This window comes from Cyprinodon tularosa, unplaced genomic scaffold, assembly GCF_016077235.1.
Source record: "Cyprinodon tularosa strain WSP-4 unplaced genomic scaffold, ASM1607723v1 ctg397, whole genome shotgun sequence".
Lineage (NCBI taxonomy): Eukaryota > Metazoa > Chordata > Actinopteri > Cyprinodontiformes > Cyprinodontidae > Cyprinodon > Cyprinodon tularosa.
The window spans coordinates 164,694-187,368 of NW_024039115.1; the positions used below are offsets into that span (position 1 = coordinate 164,694).

Consider the following 22,675-nt stretch of genomic DNA (forward strand, 5'->3'; position numbering starts at 1 on the left):
CAATATCTGTCCAAAATCTAGCTTTGACAAACTTAGCAGGAAATCTTCTTTATGACTTCAGAACCTTCAAACTCTAAATCCACTTCCTACCCACAATAGATAAAGTATGTTGACTCCAACTGGTCCAAACCTGTGATCACTTTGGCAAGAATACTATAAATTTTCATCATCACCATCAAATGTCTAGAATCAGGCTGATACTGACTGAGTTTCTCTACCTGCTATCAGCTCCACACCAGCTTAACCACACTGGGCTGAAGATCTTTCATTGGATTAAATCTTTCAAAACCATATGTACATGTGATCATTTTAAGATAAACAAAAATAAATACAATACTATTAATTATATTTATCATTATAACCATTATAGTTTTGTATTTATTAGTTTTTAGAATCTCTGTACCAAAGTATTTTTAAGACTCTGTATTTTCTATTTTTAATTTGTTGAATTATTGTTATTTTTCATTATAATGGATATGATTGTTATGTTTTATAGTTAGAAGAAGATTAGATTAGTTTGGGTTTGCTTCTGCAGATGTCCCAGTCCAGTATCAGGTGATTCTCTGCTGCTCATCCATCATCCTCCAGGAGTTGCTTGTTTGGCTTCCTGTCCATCCGAATCTTGGCTAATGATCCGTTAACTGCTTTGCCTTCAGTTGAACTGAGGCTCCAATGAACGACTTACCTACTTTTGTCTTGTTTTTTTCTTCTTCTTCTTTTATGTTATGTCGGATTGATGACGGTCATGTATACAGTCAATAACTGACTAATATAAGAACTCTTATGCACTAACAAGTGAATTAGAGGTCCAGCCAATAATGAGTGATTACATCAGAAGATGGCCGGGATCCAGATCAAACCTACTGAGATACTTTACAGAGACCCAGAGAGGTTATCAGTGACGGGCTTTACTAAATTTATGGTTATCTATTTTTAGCATTTATCTCCGTTTGATATCGATGTGATATAAAACATCCATCCTATTTCTCATATGGAAATTCAGTTAAAATTAAGTCTGTTTATATTGCGCTAATTTAAAAACACATGTCATCTCAACTCACTTCACTAAGTCAATTTGCAGACTGACATAGATATAATAAACCAAGCAAACTGGAGTTATTTAAGATTTAACTGAAAAATCCAGATTGACAGATTAATTGTTTCCCTGTAACATGGTGGGGTGACATATGATTTGTACCGTTAGCACAGGGGTTGCTGCTGCATCGATCCATCCGCTTCTCGCAGTTGGAGCCAGTGAAGCCAGTCGGGCAGAGGCAGCTGTAGCCGCCGGTGTCGGACTCCATGCAGGTTCCTCTATTAAAGCACGGCTCATCTGCACATAACATGGCACTTATCTCGCAATTCTTCCCATAGAAGCCCTGAGGGCATGCGCAGGAATAATCGTTCAACAGATCCTGCAGGAAAACAGGAAGAGAGAGACACCTGTAAGGCTGACAGAAGGGTGGGAATGTTTAAAAGACACAAAAGACCTTAAGCATGGAGGATATTGCTTTAAGGGCTCATTAGGCTTGATGCACGGATATTCCACGCAGAAAAAGAGGCAACCATCACTGCGTCTGTAGCATTTATACTCTGTGTGTCTTTGCCCCTGTTCTGGTCCAGGGAGGGGGCATGTTCAGGACAAGCTGACTCCACAAAAACAGTAGGGAGGCGAAGATCCAGCTGTTTACAACTTTATCAAAGACTTTTCATGAGAGGGACAGTAATTTGGTTCCTGGCATTTTTTTTACAGTTTGGTGATAGTGGTGATAATTATGAGCATGACATTTGCAAACCCTCACCAGGAGGAGCTGCTTACGTTATCCGTTGGTCTCCTTCCGTGTAGTTAAAAATTTCCCTAAGTTCTGTCCAGATGAAGTATACACGAAACTGCATCAAGGCCCAAAATGACGTGATTTGGCCGTACGGACCTCGCCAACACGTCAAGCATAAATCAAACTTTAGTCCCATTGTTTCAGTTCAGTTTAGCACTTGTGCTGTCCAATAGCCTACTGGTCCTCAAGGCCATATGACTTTACCTCAACAAGACCCCCTCAATGACCAGGAATGTCCAACAGCTGCACAAGAAGACATTATTGCTTACAGGTTAGGCAATAAAGGTGTCTCCAGCACAGCCAAGGCAAGTCTGAAGGGAGGCATTAGAAAGGCTAAGGTAGTATGTATGAGGAAGCTCAATAGCAAGCAGGTTTAGAAGGAGATCCAGCAGCAAACTACAAGACCGAGAGATACACTTTCACTTCTGTCACTTTTTAGTACGCCCTTCAACTCACAGCAGAAGGGCTCACTCAGAAGGACCATACGGCGAGGAACAGGCAGTGGAATGCCCCAGACAGGCTCTGAGGGACTTCCCTAACCTGCTGGCGGGAACTTAATTTTTCCTGCCCAAGTCCACGGTCTTCATTGTCTGCTTGTCCAAGAAATCATGCATGTCGATGACACCATTGGTCATGAAATGCTTTGAACAGCTAGTGAGGGCTCACATCACTCCTCCCCAAACTTTTGTTCCCCACCAATTTGCCTACAAGGCTGAGAGTTCCTCTGAAGATGAAGTAGCCACAGCCCTCCATGCCGCAGCGTTCTTCCTTGAGCTGTGGTTGAGATTCAACCAGCTTCTTTTGGTGGACTGTAGCTCAGCAAACCGCCACAATCCACCTTCATGTGGATCCACAGCTTCCTGCTGCACAGGGGTCAGAGGGTCAGGCATTATGGTTTGCAGGTGACACCACAGGGGTGGGGTTCATGTCTGGAAGGATGGGTCTGCCCAAAGATGATGATGCTTCTCAACATCTCCAAGACCAAAAGGATGATATTTGACTTTAGGATGTGTCTGGATGGGAAGTCCTGACCTGGAACATGAACATCTCTGAGGTGCTGGTGTCTTTTTACCGTCGCTCTATTGACGGCATACTCTGCATCAGCTGTACAGTTACTCAGAATGAAGCAACCCAAAGGAGTAAATAATGCATCTCAAAAGATCTTTCACTCCCCTCGTCACAAATTTGGAGAACATTACAGTTACTGCCATCTCTAAACAGTCCTGTTGCGTCACTAAATGTGTTACTGTCAGGCTTGATGTTACAGATCAATAAAAACAAGGAAAAGCAGATTCAGCAGTTTCTATCCAACAGCTCAATGTAAAGGCAGATAAATATGTATAGTAGGGCTGCAATTTAAGATTATTTTGCAAATCGATTAATCTGTTCATTATTTTTTCGATTAATCAATTAATTATAGGATAGCAAAAGGCTCCTTAAAAAAAGATTTTATGTTAAATTAAACCAAATGAAAGTAAAACTTTTCATCTTGGGAAGTTCTGGATAGAGCATATTGACAGATGAAAAATATTCTATTCTAATTGCAAAACACCTAAAAAAAATTTTTTTACAATGTTAGTACAATTACTGTAAATTGGTCACTCTGTCAGTTAAAGCGCTGTATACTCTGTCTCTATACTCCAGTTAACGATTTATCGATGACTAAATTAGTTGTTAATTGTTTCAATAATCAATTAATCACGATTAATCTGATTGTTTCAGCCCTTATATATATATATATATATATATATATATATATATATATATATATATATATATATATATATATATATATATATATATATATATATATATATATATATATATATATATATATATATATATACACGTTTTTATTAGATCTTTTTAACAAAACTCTTGTATTTTTGTACTTTATAAAACCAAATTTAACATAACCAGATATTTTTCTCTCTTTCTTTTCCATTTTTCTCTCATTTTGTTGTACTTGTGACAATAGCAATAAAGGTTGTTTGTTGGATTAAAAAAATCACTGTCTGTGAGATTACAGGTTCAGGAATCATGATATGTGATATTTCCCGTATTATGGAGAAGGCCTCAGAATAGTTGAGGAGGTCATGTTGCCTTATGCTGAAACAAGCTTTACAGCAAGACCACAGGTCCAGCAAACTAATAAGGAGCAGAATCTTGGTTCCAGACCACTGAGATTATGGACTAAGCAGCTGAGGAAACACTAAGAACTGCAGAGGAGAAGTGATCCTGGGCTTCAACAACAGACCACCGGAGCAGGAGGGTATTGGACTCCATGCAGGGCAGTGTTCTAATGCTACGTTCACATCGCACGTGTTCGAAACAGCAAACCAGCTGGATTACATGCTAAGTCAATGGTTGACAAGCATCAAGGTACATCAAGAGGTCCTGCAGCGCATCTTGAGCAGCAGGAGCGGCAACTCTTGAGGAATCTGGGTGCGTGATTCGCTTCACAAGCAGCTGCTGCTGGAATTGGAAACTTAATAATTTATTAATGCCCAAGTTTACAAAGAAAGTTGAAACTTGCCAGCAAAATATGCTCCCTTTTATTTTGCTAGTGCCTGCAGTTTGTACCACAAACCTGAAAAAACGCTAACATCGACTTCCAGCTATGACAAACAGTAGGGGAAAAAACCCCAGCAGCAGCTGGGGATTCCTAGCGACAACACACTGCTGGTATGTGGGGATCAACAGCAAAAAAATATTTGAAGGCAGGATGAACTGAATGAACTGACATGTTTTAAGTTGCACTTCCTCACTTAAAAATATACCAAAACTACTTTTTACCAGCTTATAACAGCAAATATAGCAAAGCTGCTCTGCCACTGAACACAGGAGCAGCAGAAAGCATGAGACGCATCTTTTCACACTTTAGTGGACGCACATCAGAAGCAACTTGACAGGCGTCTGAAGTTACTGCATACAAGCATTGAAAATGAAGCAGCAGGTGCTTCTTTGCTGCCCAAAGCGAGTGCGGTGTGAACATAGCATAACAAGCTCCAAACATCGTTAGAGTAAATGTTTGAATGAGGAACAAAAATGTCCAAACTAATGTTACTTCATAATAACATTTTCTGTAGATAAGAAAAAATAGATCTTATTTTGCTTTAGTGAGGTATTCCCAGTGCGTTTATCTAACTGGAAAACGAAGCTGTCGTCACTAAGCTCAGCTCTAACCACGTTAATACAGTAGAACCCTAGTGGTTCAGGAGAAACTACTGTTGCTGCTTCCTGGATTTTTTCGAAACATGATCCTCTAATAACTACCTGTGTACCTTATTGTAGATGAAAATATATTAGGAATATATATTTATATCCCTAAAGTGATAATAAAATAGCCAAATGGATCTGCACAGAACTGTTGGAAGAAAAGCAATCTTTTTGTTTTGTTTTTTCATAAAAAATATTCCTGGGTTTCCTAGAAGTGTGCATTTAAGTTTATCCACTTTAGTAAACACTTGTAGGTCCAAAAGCACCATTAAGCTGTACTCATGGATCAGGAAATCAGGCACAACAGACCCCACAGCAGAATAAGAAAGATAAGATTCCCGAACTGCAAATATCCCGGTCTGATGCTGCACTAGCAGCATGCTTAAAGAACAGAACTGACCCACGAAGGCATCAAACCTAGAGGAATTCAGAGATCTGCAGAGAGAAAAGCCTCCCGCATTCTTCCCCTGATGGATGCCAGCGCCATTCCTCCATGTTGGACGTTTGAACTGATCGGTGTTTCTATGAGGGAGCAAGAACCGCTTGGTTCTGGAGTGGATCTGGTGACGTACTTTGCAGCTTCCTCCGTTCCTGCAGGGGTTGCTGTCGCACTCGTTGGTCTCCGTCCCGCAGTTCTTGCCAGTGAAGCCAGGTTGGCACGTGCAGGTATAGCTCCCCTCGCCGGTGTTGGTGCATGAGGCTTGGTTCTGGCACGGCCGGTGGTTGGTGCAATAGTTCAGGTCTGGGGAGAGGAAAGGAAACATTGGCGGATATTAATAAAAAGAGCCAATCAGAAGCAGAGTATCACCTAAAAAACATCTCAGCCTACTGAACTACACCTCAGGTAAGCTGAGGTCCACGACCAAAGAAAACTGTCAACAAAACCTTAATTAAACATCCAAATAAATATGTTTTTCTTTTTTCCTTTATGAATAAATGTGCAACAAAGAAACTCGTAAAGCTAAACAAAACTGAACATTTTGTCACAATAAATGTCGCGTTTGAAATATTTCATGAAGAGCAGCAGAATTTAGCATTAAAGACCAAATTTAGTTCATGTTTTACTGTTTTTTTATAACATCCCCATAATATGCAGATTTTCTGTTCATCATTTTCTAAACTCAGACACAGAAGTTTGATTTTTCTCCAACTGAAATCAACCAGAGCTTTGAAATAATCTTCTGCTGACATATTTTCTTCAGCTGTTCCTGTTGAGGCCCTCAGGGACCAGGAGCTCCGAGCCTCAGCAGGTAAAAGGAGCTCTAAAGAGGTAAGGAGACAAGCAACCAAGCAGAATGCACATGATGGCACGGACGGATGGCAGAGGAAACCCAGTAGGAAGTGTCATCAAAAAGAAACGGACGTATAAAAGAGGACCAACAATGGAGCTCTGCTAAACACCTCTGAACATCTGAGGTCAAACAGCAGGAACGTGATGGGATTTATGTGGCATCCAGCACTGTGAAAAAATCCAAAATCCAGAGTTTTCTTTGGTCTTTTTTCAGTCTGGTATCTGACTTTGCTTCCACTCCTTCCTTGGCTTCTAAACTCTCGGGATGAAACAATGTTGGATCAACACAGTAAACATCTTAGGGAATAAACAATTCATATCAGATCTTTAGTTTCTTTGCCACCACCAGCCCGTATCAAACAGAATAAAATCCCATTTGTGTGGCAGAATTGCTAATTTAACTATGTCAGATAAGAGGATTGAAGTTGGTTTTATAATTCTGTTATAAAGTAATTATAAACGGGGCTGCAAACAGGGGCTAATAAACCATTTCTTACTGGATTTATAAACACCAGTTGATGTGTTTTAACAGTGACACTCATCATCTCCTGATGGAAGCAGATCCTTCCTCTGGACCAGCAGTCTGTAGTTCTAAGAGTGCCGGAGTCGATAAGCGAGCAGGTTTAGTTCTGGGTCTGATCCAGTTAGCAAGGAAAGTTCTTCCACCTGGTTGACAACAGCCATCTTCTCACAGAGGCAGTCGAAGATGTTCCAGAGGATTCTCGCCTAAAGAAGTCAGTAAGGTTTCTCTGCTCTGTAAATTATAAATACTTCTACAGAAGGTCCACCTTTAGTTTGCTGCCACCATGATGGTGATCAGGTTCCTCGTTGTCATGCATCACATTGAAGGACTTCCTCCACTGCTGGGGTTTGGTGCTTCGATCCAACAGCATTATGGAAACAGAATATTTTCATCTGGTTTAGCGGCTGCTGATCCTGTGCTGAAGGATGAATTGTGAATCAGGGTAGAGATGATCCTCGGCAGGAAGAAGCAGCAGAAGGCCGTCCCCTCTCAGAGTCAGCAGACCTTCTCAATTAGTCGCTGCCATCAGGACTGACTGAACTTCAGAGGGAATGTTCTGCTCTCTGATGCTTCAATTAAATAGCAAATTGTGAATTTACAAAACCTGATTTCAAACTGATGTTCCCTTAGATGCTCAGTTGCACAACGATTTTCTAGTAATTGCCTAAACTTATCTTCATCTAAAATCATTAAACTTTCTCCGGGTGTTTAAAAAGTTTCAGGGAACTTTAGTACCATTTGTTCCTTCAAACCCTGATTTGTTTTCTTTGTCTATCTTTAATAGACTGGATATAGATCAACATCAGGCAGAATTTCATGCAAATAAAGCAAAAGAAAAAAACATTATATCGAAATAAATCCTGAAATCTAAACGGAGTTGCAAAGTTGTTCTTGAATAGTCTTCAGGCTTTTAGATAGCAATGCGTACAGGCGTACATTGTACATTTACTAAGAGAAATGACTAATTATTCATGCTGTTTTTGGGATGTACAGCTTTTCCTGGAGTTGTAAAAATGTAACATTTTGCTGCTTGCGCAGAGAAGCTGATCTGGGAGCTGGCAGAGAGACAGACTCAGCGCTGCTGATGCAGATCGCTATGATCTTTCCTCTCAAACAGTTTATTTACGCCTTAATTAACTTCAAATGTCGTAATCTGCCGACATAATATGTTCACTTTTTCTATTTTGGTGCCTGCAGTTTGTTCCACATACCTGAAAAAAAATCTGACTAACCAAACTAACTAAACATCTAACCTAACATCTACCTCCTGCCGCCACCAACAGCAGGGGTCAAACCGGGCCTGAGACAGCCGCTGCTGGGGATTCCCAGTGACACCGCACCGCCTGTATTTGGGGGTCTAAGCGGCTCTGACAGCGAAATAAGATTTTAAGTTAAAGTTTTACTTTAACAGCCATAAATAAAGGAAGTTGTCGGCGGTTTTATCTTCAGCCATGTTGGGAAAGGGTCAAAGTCTTCATCTGCTGGATCAGGGGTGTGAATTAACTCTTGTCCTAATTATTGCTCCCTGCCCATGTTTTAAACCACTACTAATCATAATGACCCAAAACACTTCAAGACTGCTGCTGCCTTGCTAAAGAGACTGCGAGTAATGGTGCTGCAGCTTGTTTTCAGACCTAAACCCTGTTGAGACTCAGTGGGCTGGAATCAGATGGACGGTGGAGGAGCTGCAGGTCTCCCTCCACCTGCTCCATGATGTGGTGTCATGGATGAGTTGATGTTATCTATTCAGTGTTGTTTCATGAATCGATATAAAATGTTCATAAAATGTTAATATTCTTTAGAATTATTTCTTTTTGTTTTAATAAAGCATTTTATGAATATATCATGCAGATCTGTTTCACACATAAAATACATTTCTAATTTTAATTTATCATAATTTAGATGACTCTATATTAAAGCTTAAAAAAAGAAAAAAAACATTTTTTTTTTGTAGAATCTGAAGATTCCTTTAGATGAATAAATGAATCCAGACAAGGGTTAAACATTACCTCCATGTTCTGTATCTCCTATCATCAGTCAGTCTGTTTTTGTATAAACTAATAAATAAAAGCAGTTGGAGATGGATGTCAGCCTGTGGTTCTGCTGAAATGTTCTGGAAGCCCGGTTTGCTTGGATAGCAGCCTTTAGGTCATCTGAACATTGGGTTTTTTTGCTCTGTATTAAAAAAACAGTTGTTTGCTGAAATTCTGGTGATTAAAGCTCATCTTCTAGAACTCATGCCTTTAATAGAAGCCCTTCTACGCCCTTCTCTGCTTCCTCTGACTTCACTCTGTCCTCCTGCAGACTGTCTCCTGTCCTCACAGTGTCCCACTTCCTCTGAGCCGATTCTTCCTCTGAAGAACTCACAGACCTAAATCGATACTAAATATTTGCAACCATAGGCAGAAAGGTGCAGTTTGTGAAGTTATCTGGTCACATAAACAGCAATATTTTTGGATTATTTAACCTTTAATAAGGGGGGAAAAATGGGAAATTATTTATCAAAGCAATATCATCAAATTTAATTCTATTGCATAAAAAATACCCATTTACTTTTTTTGAAACGCTTTTAACAGAAAACTATTGAATAATCATTATATGATGCATATTCATAAATGTAACATTTCCTATTTATTTAAAATTCATAACTGTTACATTTATGTATATAGTATAAATAAAGTATATTTACTCAAAATTTTTACTAGTTGTATTCAATTGAGATACATTAAGTTTATTGTTTGAATCATCAGTCTTACCTCTGAGCAATTCAAGCAATAAATGTATCTGAAATAAATGCTCTGATGCTATATATATATATATATATATATATATATATATATATATATATATATATATATATATATATATATATATATATATATATATATATATATATATATATATATATATATATATCACATTTCATAGCAAAAACTGAATTGCTAAGTAAAATATTTAATTTGAAATCTAAATATTTAAACTTTTCACTGAATAATACTTAGTTATCTAGATAAACTAAATTATGTAAATTAAGTAAACTAAATGTTTAAGTCTAATATGATTTATATTGTAAATTAAATATTGATTCCCAAATAAAATGTAGTGAGATGACATGCGTTGTGAAATGGTGCTATATAAATAAACTAAATTGAACTGAATTATATATTTAGTCTGCAAAGAAATTTATCTAATTTATATTTAGCATTTATCTATAAAACTAAATATTTACTTCCAAAACAATTATTTATGTTAATAGCGTCATATTTTGTTACAAATTAAAAAATAATTTCAGCAAGAGCCAAAAAGCTAAATATTTACTTAGAAAACTAACTATTAATTCAAGCTTAGACCTAAACATTTAGATTGGATCTAGATATATAACTTGCTAACTAGAGCTGTATATTCAACTTACTGAATAAATATTTAAGAGAAAAATTAAATAACTAGTTTGTAAACTAAATACTATGCTTGCTAAATAAACATTTAAAACTAATACGCTGATGGGGAAGGGGTTATTTGGTTTGTTCTATTGTATTATATCTTTGTGCTTCACTACTTGACTTGTTTTATTGTAGTTGTTATGCTAGTTTTTCTATTTGTGAAGTCTATATTTCTTTTACTTTAACAAACTTTTGTATGAGCACCTTGTCTAACTGGCTTTTATAGGCCTACCTTGTAAGATCTTATAACTGTGCTCTGTTTTTTTTGTTTGTAAAATTCAATAAAAAATATCTTGAGTAAAAAAAAAACTAATAAGCTAATTATTTGGCTTACAAATTACATATGTATTTGCTAATTAAATGTGCTGTTTGGAAATGTGATTTTCATAAATGATTGAATGATATGGGTTTAAAATAACTAATAAAACTAAACCCCATTTGTTTTCTTATTACAGGCTAAATAAGCCATAAATATCGATGTGATCAAAAATAAGTTTAGAAACTCTAATTTCCTCCATTAAAGCAGCTTCTATGTTCAGCATCTCGCCACTTTGTCCTCGTCATCGTCGCCCTTCACCAGGCCAGAGTTGGCAGATCACTTTCAAAAAGCAACTGGTTATAGTTAAGCCAAAGTAACTAGTTAGTAGGCAACTACTATCTACTTCAAGGTTTCATATGAGGGAGGTGTTAATATATTTGGACACTTTTCTGCAATCAGATCTTTTAATAAAACTGGTGGTTTGATGATCAAATATGAAATATTTAAGATTGTTTAAAAATGTCACGACTTACAGATTAATTATTGTAAATAATTCATTATTAATGTAGATTGATGATTGTTTAATGTTATGGTAAACTTGTTATATTTGCACGATAATAGGTCTAAATTGGCTATTAAAAAAGGTATAGTGCTGAAAAGTGATGCTTTAAAGCAATGCTAAATATATATATATATATATATATATATATATATATATATATATATATATATATATATATATATATATATATATATATATACACACTTTGAGGTGAAATTATACAGAAATCACATCATTGCACATAAAAAAAATCTCAGCTGGAGAGTACTTCTGGTATCCCCATGTGAAAAACATGTGTTAGATTTTAATCTAACATGAAAGCAGTAAATAACAATGATTTAGGAAAACTAAAGCACCCAGTTATGTATTGGAGCATTGGGACGATGTAAGGAGATTCGTTAGAGCTGTGCTGCTTGTAACCAACGTGGATAAAGATATTATGAGCAAATCACAGGAACATTAAGGTTATGACTAAGAGCCTGATCCGTGTTCATAGGATTCTAACCTTTATAAATTCTCTCGTCTCCCTGAGGAAAAATGAAATCAGCATCCTTAGATTCTGGGGCTCTCCACTCTTGATTTCCCAATGAAATGTAAACATTATTCTGATTTCAGCAGAACTTTGGACCGCTGAGCTTCAGCCAGGTTCTGTTTCTGATGTAGCCTATGTGCAGGATCAGTCTGGGTGAAGTGGACCTCGATGTTCTGACTCCAGCCTCAGTGCATTTCAGAAGCTTTTCCAAATCATTCAGTTGATTTTTCTTTACAATTCTTTCCAGGCTGCCTGTTGCTGGTGCATCTGTTCATACCACACTTTTTCCCTCCACTCAACTTTCCATGAATACACTTGGATGCAGCCTCTGAACAAACAGCCTCTTCATTAAACATCCTTCCTGACTCTCTTTCCTTGAGAAGCTGGTCAACTTTCCACATAATAACATAATTGTCATTCTAATTGGTCTGATATCACTTTCTAAAACTCAGAAATAGTGTATTTTAGTTTTTAGCATTAAGGCAGAATCTTTGACTGAAATGAAACTTTGAAGTTGAGCAGTGTTGTTTTTGTCAACGGTGATGATAAAATTATTTAATTGACATTACTTTTTAATGACGAGAACTGACGAGCTAAACGTAGATTTTTGATGACCAAAACATGATGAGTCATGGGTGTGAGTTTTCGATGACGAGACTAAATAAAAACGTCAGCGGGTTGTCTGTCAGATGTTTAAAATGCATCATTGTGCTTTAATCTGATAAACAGCATCAAACTTTCGCTGCATCCAGTTTGGTCATGCCGCCCTCCTGGCATTCAGTGGTGCTCGTTCTGCATGAACACAGATGGATCATAGCAGCTGCGGCAGGGGTGGAAAGTTACACTGCAAAAAATGTAAATCTCAATAAGTCATTTTTTCTTAAATTAAGGAGGTAAGTGAGACACTTTGCCAATGGAACAAGACAATTTACATTTAAAATAAGAAAAAACTATTGCATTGTCTTATTTCAAGTGTATAATATCTATCTATCTTATTTTAAGAGTTAAAATACTCATTCCATTGGCAAATCATCTTATTTACCTACTCAAATTAAGGGTAAATACACTTTCTTTTAGACTTTTTAACTCATTTTTAGATCATTTTTGCAGTGTATCCGGAATGGTCCGGTAAAGCTCGCTCAACTCTGACAAACTCCAGCTGTGCTTGTGCAGAAATGTGTCTTTTTGTGGCATAGCTCAGAGTCTGCGCTTTACGCTCCACACTGATGGTTCGCTCTCAGCAATATGGCTCTTCCTCCCTCGCTACTTAATAAACTATATATGGCTGATCATCCTCTGCCAAGGGCAAAAAACATCCTTTTATCTAACTATTAGGGTTTTATTTTTTTCCAGCTCACAAGAGGTTATGCAAAACATTCTTTCATTTCTACCAAAAGAAATTCCTAAATTATTTTCAAAGCAAATATTTCCTTCGATACTGTTTATTTTTGGATAAAGACCCAGATGAAAAGGTGCATAGATCTGTGAATATTTCTCTCTCATAGTTCTTGTTTCTATCTATGTCAATATTTTAGTTAACATATTCTTGAAATTTAGGTCCGGATTGCCACGGCATTATAAGGCAATTATGTAGGTTCTGTGTGATTTACATATCAGACCCCTGATTGGTTACCCCTGAGCAGTGGTAACCAAGGGGGAAATTCTTAGAAAAAAAAAGCCAAAATTGCCAAAGGAGAAAGAAGAATGTTTTTGTCCATTGCTTTTTTGGAGTAATGAAGATTGATTAATCTGTGTGTAATGTATAATTCATAGTAGATCATGAAGTATTTGCTTTGGGATGGAAACCTTGTTTGTCTAAAACCATTCCTTTAATGCACATCTGTCTGTTATTTGAACCAATATGATGTTTTCAACAAGATCTGTTATTTTCACAACTTTTTTGAGACACTTTTTTATAAAGTTGGGGATTAAATTCATAAAAAAAAAAGTTTAGTGAATTCTATAAATCTAAATTTACCGCTCAAAAGCAATGATGAACTGCACGGCAGCATTCTATACCCCGCAATTGTAGTATCTAGGCTAGAGCTGTCAGTCTGGTAAAGAATCTGATTATTTGAAATTATAAAGGTTAACTGTTTTATGAAGTGCAACGTAAAACTGACTAAAACCTTTTTAAGTTAGTCGACCTAAACCGACTAAAACTGTCACATATAGTAATGACTAAATGTGACTTAAACTAGTATTAGCTTTCGACCTGAAGACAAAAAACTAAGACTAAATCTAAGATCCCAGCAGAGTTTATAAATCCAGCTTCTATGCTTCGGTTTGAACCACATTTAATGGTTCTAACCGAAGAACCATTAGACGATGACGATGATGATGAGACTAACAAATCCTATTTCGATTTGTATGAACTAATATGCCTGTAGTATTTTTATAAACTGGAGATGATGTAAATTATCAAACCTGATGTTTAATCTAATTTAAATCTCCTGAGGTTTTATATTCCAGCCTGTTTTTATCCTGTTGGTTCTGATCCCTGTTTGAACCAGGAGGCTATGATGAATTATGACGGGTTATAGTTCCACTTCAGATGGTAAGCAGAATTTTTAAAACATCTTTTAAATCTAATCGGATATTGATCCTCCTCCTGACCGGTCCGAAGCAGAGGGAACCAACAGAACCAGGAAGGCTCATGTTGAAATTTGCTTCAAACAGAAAGATTAGAGGTGTGGTTTTATCTTTAACTGATCTGGTTCAAAGTGAACCAAACTTTTAACTGGTTTCTGACCAGTATAAACCAGGCTGTTAACCCGCTGATGGTACCAGCAACCCATCAAGGTTCTGCTTCTGAACCCTGAACTCCCTGATCTGGGTTTGAAAGCAGTAGATCCCAGCTAGAGTTGGTTAGTAGGAGAAAGAAGAACCGCTTCCAGCACCATATAGATGGTTTTGTATTAGAACTAAGTCTGGATCGGGTCGGAGCAAATATGGAGAGGCTAATATGGACAAAGCAACAGGGGGGGCGGGACTAAAACAAGAGCATCAGAGAGTCTGGGGACCATTTGGCCAGCTTATAGGAGAGTCTGTCAGGAACATCTGGATCAGAGCTTTTTCAGGATTCTGGTGGAACTTTTTAAAACACAAGAACTGAACAATATTGTGGTGATAAGACCTTGTTGTGTTTCAATATTTAATTCTCTAAAGTCTGCAGGATATTCTGCAACCATTTGGACCCACTGAGCTGCAGCTCAACCCTTATATCATATTTGTTCAGAGTGGCTCCTCAGAGGCCCGAAACTCTGGATGAAACCTCCAGCAGCGCTTTAACCGGACCGGACCGCACCGGCTGGCCCGCTCCCGGGTCAGACCCACCTTGGTCGCAGTACAGGCCTCCCCAGCCCTCCTTGCAGTTGCACTGCCAGGGCTGCTGGCAGGTCCCGTGGATGCAGTTCGGGTGCCGCACGCACTGGTCGCAGTGTTTCCCCTCCCAGCCCTGCTTGCACTTGCACATCCCGGCTGACTCGCAGAAGCCACGGTCTTCGCCGCAGCCTCCTGCACAGATGGCTGATGGGAGGAGGAAGAGGAGGGTGAGTGTGGAGAAAGAGAGAGGGAGAGAAAAGAGGAGAGAAGATTACCAGGAGAATATCAGAGCTGGAGTCAGAGGCAGATTCCCTCCCTGTCAGCTTCCTCCTCACACACTTTCTCATCTTGCTATCTGCACTGAGGACAATGTGGTGATTCCCATTCATTTTTTAACCAATACCTGTGCTTCCCTAAACCAAAGCTCAACCTAAACTCAGTCCTAAAGAAGACCGAAAGGCAGGACCAGCAAAATGTCCTCACTTTGCTACAAAGAGTCGAGTTCATCTATACAGCCAAGCATGGATCCATTAGGCTTGGAAAAACTTCAAATATAGAACAATTAATACATTTAGCAAAACATGAATAAAAGACATAAATAACACGAAGAAAATACACATTCCTGCATAAATGAAATGAACATATTATATACAGTAAATAGATCAAGTACATGTACACTGCAAAAACAATCCAGAAATAAGTAAAAAATGGCTTAAATTAAGTATATTTAGCCTTAATTTGAGCAGGTAAATAAGATGATTTGCCAATGGAATGAGTATTTTCACTCTTAAAATAAGATAGTTAGATAATATTTACTTGAAATAAGACGATAAAATAGTTTTTTCTTATTTTAAAAGGAAATTGTCTTGTTCCATTGGCAAAGTGTCTTACTTATCTCCTCAAATCAAGGAAAAACACACTTATTTTAAGAAAAAATAACTTATTGAGATTTATATTTTTTGCAGTGTATATAATTAAGGTAAAGATGTTTTTAAAACTAAAGGTCTGGGTGAGAAAAATGTGTTTTAACTTTGATTTTTAAGTTCAATATTGTTGATCTGAGATGTTGTGGAGGAGAAATTGTCATAAATGGCTGAAAGAGCCAGATGCTGAATGACAATGTGTTCAATTAAAGAGTTTTAAAGCTGATTTTTTAACTTGTAACCAGTGAAATCCACCATCCTCCTGTTAGAAGACATTCTCCATCAGCTGCAGGTTACTGAGAAGCTGTTTTGGTAATCGGTCCTCAATTTGATGGTGAAATGGGGAATAAAATGGTCCTAACTCTGGTGCCAAAACAGGAGCGCTCACACACACACACACACACACACACGCGCGCTCAGTCTCCTCCCCTATAAGTGCTTGTTAAGCACCGGATGAAGCAGCTGGCTCACACAACAAAAGCAACACATGCTGTCTCCTTTCACGCACGGCCGCACACATTAAGCTCCAGCGCGTGTCCCTGTGAAAGAAGCAGGCTGAGGGCCAACCTGGGCCCCGACCGCGGGGCCCACTGTTGAGCCAAAAACAAAGGAGCGGACCTCAGAGCCAAACACATTAACACAGGCTGAACATGACAGAAGCTCTGAGATCTTTTGGTCTGAACACGAACAGCAGTTTCAAGGCTTCTGCACTAAAAATGAAGCTTTGCTCAATTCGCCTGCAGCCAACATGGCAGCATGCTGGTATGGAAACAGAGGAGGAAGAGTTCACTGAAGGGTTCAGCTACACTGTTAAGAAAACACAGCTTTTAGGTGTTTGTTTGCCCTTCTTGGAGTCAGAGAACTCACGGTCCGTGCAGTACTGTCCACTCCAGCCATCCAGGCATTGGCGGTTCCCCTCGCCGTCACAGTTAAAGTGGCCGAAGGTGTCGTTCCGGGGCCGGCAGTAGGCTGAGCAGTCCTCCCCGTGGTAGTTCTCGATGCAGACCACCCGATAGGCGAAGTCCAGCTGGCTCTGGTTGTCCTGCTGGACATCCTGGGACCATTTCTCCCCGACAGTCTGCCGGCGGAGGCTCGTCATCCGGCTGAGGAGGTTGCTCTGGTCCCCTGGAGCGACAAGTAGGGGGGGGGGGAAACTATGTCAAAGTTGTATTAGAAACCTACACCTGTGATCCTCTGAGCTCCATGGATCAGTCTGGTTCTGTTAAATGTTAAACTTCTCATGAATCAGTGGCCACTGATTTCTTCACGATTTGGGAATACTAAAACTCTTCAAGTTTTACAGAGGGCCCCTTATTCCTGCAGAGCCCTAGATTTTATCATCTCAACAGTCCCGTGTCACTGCTGTTGATTCTGCTCTTTAAGATGCTTCGAATGTGTCGAAACAGAGACGGATCTGGGCTGCAGACTCACACCCCGTGGACCGAATGGGCCAGGCAGCAGAATGCAGATAAAATCACTCCGGAGATCCTGGGAAAGACGGATCCTCGAAGGGACCAGATGTAATCTCCAAAACTTCCGTGTCTTCTTCTTTATCTGATCAGATTATCCATCCCGTCACAGATGCCTGGTTTCCAGCTTCCATAATCTTCCACTCAGTCAAACATTTCACCAGAATGGACATGAAAAATGTAGATTTCTTTAACCAAATAAAATCAGTCACCTGGCAAACCAATTAGCATTTAAAGAAAAAGCAAGATTTTTTTTTTCTAAACTGTTTAATTAAGACCTCTTTCTCCAAATGTATTTAGAAACCTTCAAGACTTCAAAGAAAAGTTATCTAAAGCTGAACTCTGCAAACTTGTTCTGTGTTTCAGTCTGAATTTGGAGCATAAACACATTTTCTGTCGCCGCCTGGCGGTGAGAGCGCGGCACAGCAGCCGCAGCTGTTATTTTACCTGCAGCCTTCAGATCTGAGGATTCCGCGGTCCAGGCCTCCAGGATCAGAGAGAAGGAGCCCTGCAGTGGACAGGAAACAATGATTAAGCATTAATAATCACACTAAACACGCACACGAGTCATTACGCGCGGCCCCGACGCGTCGGGGTCAAACAGGTATTTAATCCCAACTTATTATGTAATAAGGGAGTCTGATTGTCACCAGAAGAGCAGAAAACGTCTACTTTTGCATTTTTTTTTTGTTTTGTTTGATTGATAAAAAAAAACGCATGTATGTGGAGATTTTGTCCTTAATAAGAACCTGGATAGATCCTCAGCCTACAGCGGGGTGGAAACAGTCGGATGGTTCTGCTCACTTACCGGCCACTTAAAGGAAACGTTCACCCTCATGGGGGAGCTCTGGGCGATGGAGCCGGGGTCCATCAGGGCGCTGCTTGCGTTCCCGTAGGTGCACGGCGGCTCCGGGTTAATGACGCCCTGATGATGTTTGAGGCATATGCGGAAAAAGATGCGGCAGTCGCTGGACTGGCTGCAGATGCTGAGGGAGCTGCTGAAGGACTGGACCTTCAGCTCGAAGACCGCCTTTGGAGGCTGCGTGAGAACCTGAGAGGAGGGAGTTTATTTAAGTCATTTTATAAGATGAAACATGTTCCCCTAAAGGTTTTCCTAATTCTGCAGTAAGATATCAGGCGTTTAAAAAGTTGAAATCCAGCTCTTAGAAGCTAAATCCGCAGGAAGGGAAGACTCAGCGCGTTGTGCGTAAAGGCGCACAGATCCACAGCGCTCTGCTCCCAAAGCGGGCGGCAGGAAAGCTGCGCGGCTCTGCAGGTAGCCCCTCTGAGGGGCTGTTGGAGGAGCTACTCACCGTCTGCGCCGAGAAGACCAGCAGGAGCCACGGCAGGAACAAGCGCGCCATGTCGGAGCACCGCGGACCCGATGCTCAGTTTATCTGAGCGTAAAAATCCAAACTGGGTGAAATCAATAAAGAAAAAAAATGGTAGAAAAAAAATAAAAAATAAAGAACGAAATGGGAAAAAACTTTGGGGAAGAGAGAAAAACCAAACCGCTGTGTGAGAGAATTTAAAAAAAGTTTCTGGTGTAAACAGTCCTGTCCGCCTGCTGCGCTAAAAAGAAACTAAACTGCGGCTGTTTGAACTCTGGACTGCGGCGGCTGCGGTCTCACCTCCGCTTTATACCGCGGGGGGAGGAGAGGGGGGAGGAGCGGGGAGGATGAGGGGGGGTGGCTGTAAAAGGAGTCCACCTGAGGATTTCCTGAAACACTTTCCAATCAACCGCAAGAAAAGCAGGAGGAGGAGAGAGCGAACATGGTTCTGCTTTACTGTCCAGGCAGCTGGGTTCTGTACGCTCAGGGCAGGAGATGGTCAGGGGCCTTCTTACTGTGTGAGGGTCCTTTTTATTTACATGGAACAAACTGTCAGATCAGACCCAGGCTGACTGAATAAACGCTCCGAATCTGGACCGGAACCAGCAGGATCTACGGACTGATCCTAACTGGGCCGCTCTCTGCAGAAGAACTTCATTTTAAAATAACCAACAGCTCCTCCCTGCCATGATCAAACTGAACTCCTACAAAAAAAAAGGTTAAAAATCTCTGGCCCTCAAACTACGGAAGATGATTAGGGCCAGAAAAATTTTAAAAAAAGTTAACATGTATTTTTAAAAATATTTTCGTTAATATGGGGGGGGGGGGGAATTCTGTCAGAATTCTGACTTTAATCTCAGAATTTTGAATTTAATCTCAATTCTGACTTTAATCTCAGAATTTTGAATTTAATCTCAGAATTCTGACTTTAATCTCAGAATTTTGAATTTAATCTCAGAATTCTGACTTTAATCTCAGAATTCTGGATCTTAATCTAGATGGGCACCATGAAGTAAGAGATGTGGTTAGCACTCAGCTTCACTGACAAATATGTGAGCTGTTTGGGAGGAACAGCAACACATTAGTGGAAAATGAGGGAATTAGGCGACTTTTTAAGTGTCCGATTGGTCCCTGGTGATGCTATATCAATAATGGAAGAGCAGAAGGTGATTAAAAAAAGAGAGCTAGTTTAGTCTCTATAAATCAGACATGGCTAGCTTGATGCTAACATGTTAGTTAAGTGTCAGACTTCAGTAGGAATTCTGAGATCAAAGTCAGAATTCCGACTTTTTTCCCATATTAAACTGAAATATTTTTAAAAAATCAATTTACTTTTTTATTTTTATAATTAGCCTATTCCTCAACCATCTGGTTGAGTTTTAAAAGTTTATTTTCTGCTCAAAATTCTTCCGTTTCTAGATTTAAACATTTAAAATGTCAAATTTTACTGTTAAAGACGGTGTGCAGTTTATTTTTGAGTCTGCAGCAGGACTCAGTCAGTGGCTGCCGATCTGAATCATTTTCCAGCTCAGCTTCGGAAGAGTCCAGATTGACTCCTTTTTTCCTTCCAGTGGTTGTTTTGGTTCTGCAGGTTCTACAGGGAATGTTTTTTAACCGGTTAAGCTTCAAACTTTGCAGGCATGAAAACATCTATTTATCTTTCAACACCACGGGTTCTCTGGGCCGAACTTCACCGAATCGGCTTTCTGATGGCTCTCTGACCCAAACAGCAGCTCCAAGATCTGCTGCAACAAACTCATGTTTCTCCTCAGAGCTTCAGCTGCTGCTCCAAGGAACTGAGCCTCCAGCAGAACCTTGTCTGGCCTTTTGCCTCAGCAGATGGCCGCTCACATTGAGCCTGGTTCTGCTGGAGGTTTCTTCCTGTTAAAAGGGAGTTTTTATTCTCCACTGTCGCTACAAGCATGCTTAGTGTGAGGGATTGCGTTCGAGTCAATGAGTCGATGCAATCAACTGGTTTTCCTTAGATAGCAAACTTTGTATCAATTTGACTGTATGATCTGGGGAACTGTAAAGTGCCTTGAGATGACGTGTTGTGAACTGGAAATAAACTGAATTGAATTGAATTGGTTCTAAAAGAACTTCATCATCTGAGCTCTTAATGATGCGCTGCTGTCATGTAGCAGAACATTTAAAACCAGGTGTGCGCATGCTCACAGGCCTCCTTTATTTACCTGGTGCCTCAATAAGGGATGCGCGCGCTCCCTCCCAGCACGCGGTGCGCACACGCATCCATCGCTGACTCTCAGGCATCTTCATGCTGACGCACGCGCATGTGGAAGTCAGTACCAGCGCGTGCTGCTGGAGGAAGCCTCCTCATATTCTTGGCATCGATCCGCCATCGATCCGCAGATGGCGGATCGATGCCAAGCACACCCACCTCCAATTAAGCACGTGCTGAGCCCCATCAGCGCTTTGATGTGCAGATGAGGAGACACGTTTTATTGGAGTCATTTTAACTGATCTCTGATTGGCTGTTGGTCAGCTGACTTTTATTTAACTTTATTAGCTCCTCCGATTTTCATTGTTTTATTTTGTGGTTGTTAAACCAGCTGCGAACATCGTACCACACCTTTTGCTTCACGTGCGCGCAAATGGCCCGGAGGGATAAGGTGGCACGAGCCTTTTGCCGAGGTGACAGGAGCCACGGCGTGTGGCGCGTGGCCGCTCAGGAGGAGGAAGAGGTGGCTGATGTCGTCCTGGAGATCGTGGGAAAGTCTGCAGAGGTGTCAGAGCCAACACCTGGACACACAGCAGCGCGTGAAACAAACGGAGCAGCGCGAGCGCAAGACGGAATAAAATAAAATCCCAGCTTTTCCCTCACCTTTTAGCCCCGCCCTCTCCCAAGATCTGAAACATGTCTTTATAAAACATTTTAAAATCAGATTGGATGAAGACCATTAATGAAAACCACTTTGTTACATCACTGTACTTTGACTAGGCCATTCTACCTCATAAAACCACTTAGACCTATTCACTCTATTTCCTAGATATTCATGGTTCTTCTGCTGGAAGGAGAATCTCCATAATCTAACTCTGCAGCCTCTAACCATATTTCCTCTCCTCATTTAGTTCCAAGCATCTTGCCATTAACTCTGTCCCCAGAGCATGATGCTGCCACCACCTTGTTCCAAAGCACAGATGTCATATTCCTATATGTGACCACGTCCTTCATTTCTCAATATCTATCATGCAGCATACAAATACTTAATGAATCCGTTGCATCTAATAAAGCATCAGTTTTTTAATGTCTTCCTTTGCTGACATGAAGCAACAAAAGATGCTTAAATGATCCAACAGTTGCAGGAATTATTTGATTGGCCAATTATCAGTAGCTTAGCCAATAACCTTTGGGTGCTTTTTCAGAATCAGAAATACTTTAATGATCCTAGGGGGAAATAATCTTTGTTACACGCTCCAGGTATGCAGACAATATATTGCAAATATTCATTGTCTAAAGAAATAGAAAACTACTTTCCACACTAAAAATATAAATATATACATATGTATCAATATATACTATATATTTCACAGATCTAAATAAAAATAATAGCATTTTTTCACTTAGTTTTAGTTCAATGTGACACTTTTATAAAGTAGGCTTAGTTTTTACATGGATAAAGTTGATTTAGTGTCTTTGTCAACGTCAGAGACCTGAGCAATGAATCAATTTACAGCAGATCTTCTATTACTTTAATTTTAAGTTTCTTGTCTGTAATCTTTAGGATGATAAAAGCCTTTTGAATCATTCAATATTGGAGTTGATAAATCAGAATCAGAAATACTTTAATAATCCCAGAGGAAAATTACTTTTGTTACACGCTCCAGTTACAGTTATATATATATATATATATATATATATATATATATATATATATATATATATATATATATAGGCTATATATATATATATAATTTTTTTTTTTTTTTTTTTTTTTTCAGATAAGTT

The 22,675-nt window shown here is 39.5% G+C and overlaps 1 protein-coding gene across 1 annotated transcript in view; it reads right to left on the reverse strand.

Annotated features, from left to right (window-relative positions):
- LOC119791601 (delta-like protein C) overlaps nt 1-18,987 on the reverse strand; it is a 46,156-nt gene extending 27,169 nt beyond the window's left edge. The window contains exons 1-7 of the mRNA XM_038297792.1: nt 18,691-18,987; nt 18,186-18,428; nt 17,825-17,885; nt 16,776-17,033; nt 14,998-15,189; nt 5,627-5,796; nt 1,199-1,415 (exon numbers count right to left, since the gene is read on the reverse strand). Coding sequence (XP_038153720.1) covers nt 1,199-1,415; nt 5,627-5,796; nt 14,998-15,189; nt 16,776-17,033; nt 17,825-17,885; nt 18,186-18,428; nt 18,691-18,741 — 1,192 coding nt within the window. The 5' untranslated portion in view covers nt 18,742-18,987. The remainder of the gene's footprint in view (nt 1-1,198; nt 1,416-5,626; nt 5,797-14,997; nt 15,190-16,775; nt 17,034-17,824; nt 17,886-18,185; nt 18,429-18,690) is intronic.
- Between the last annotated feature and the right edge of the window lie 3,688 nt (nt 18,988-22,675).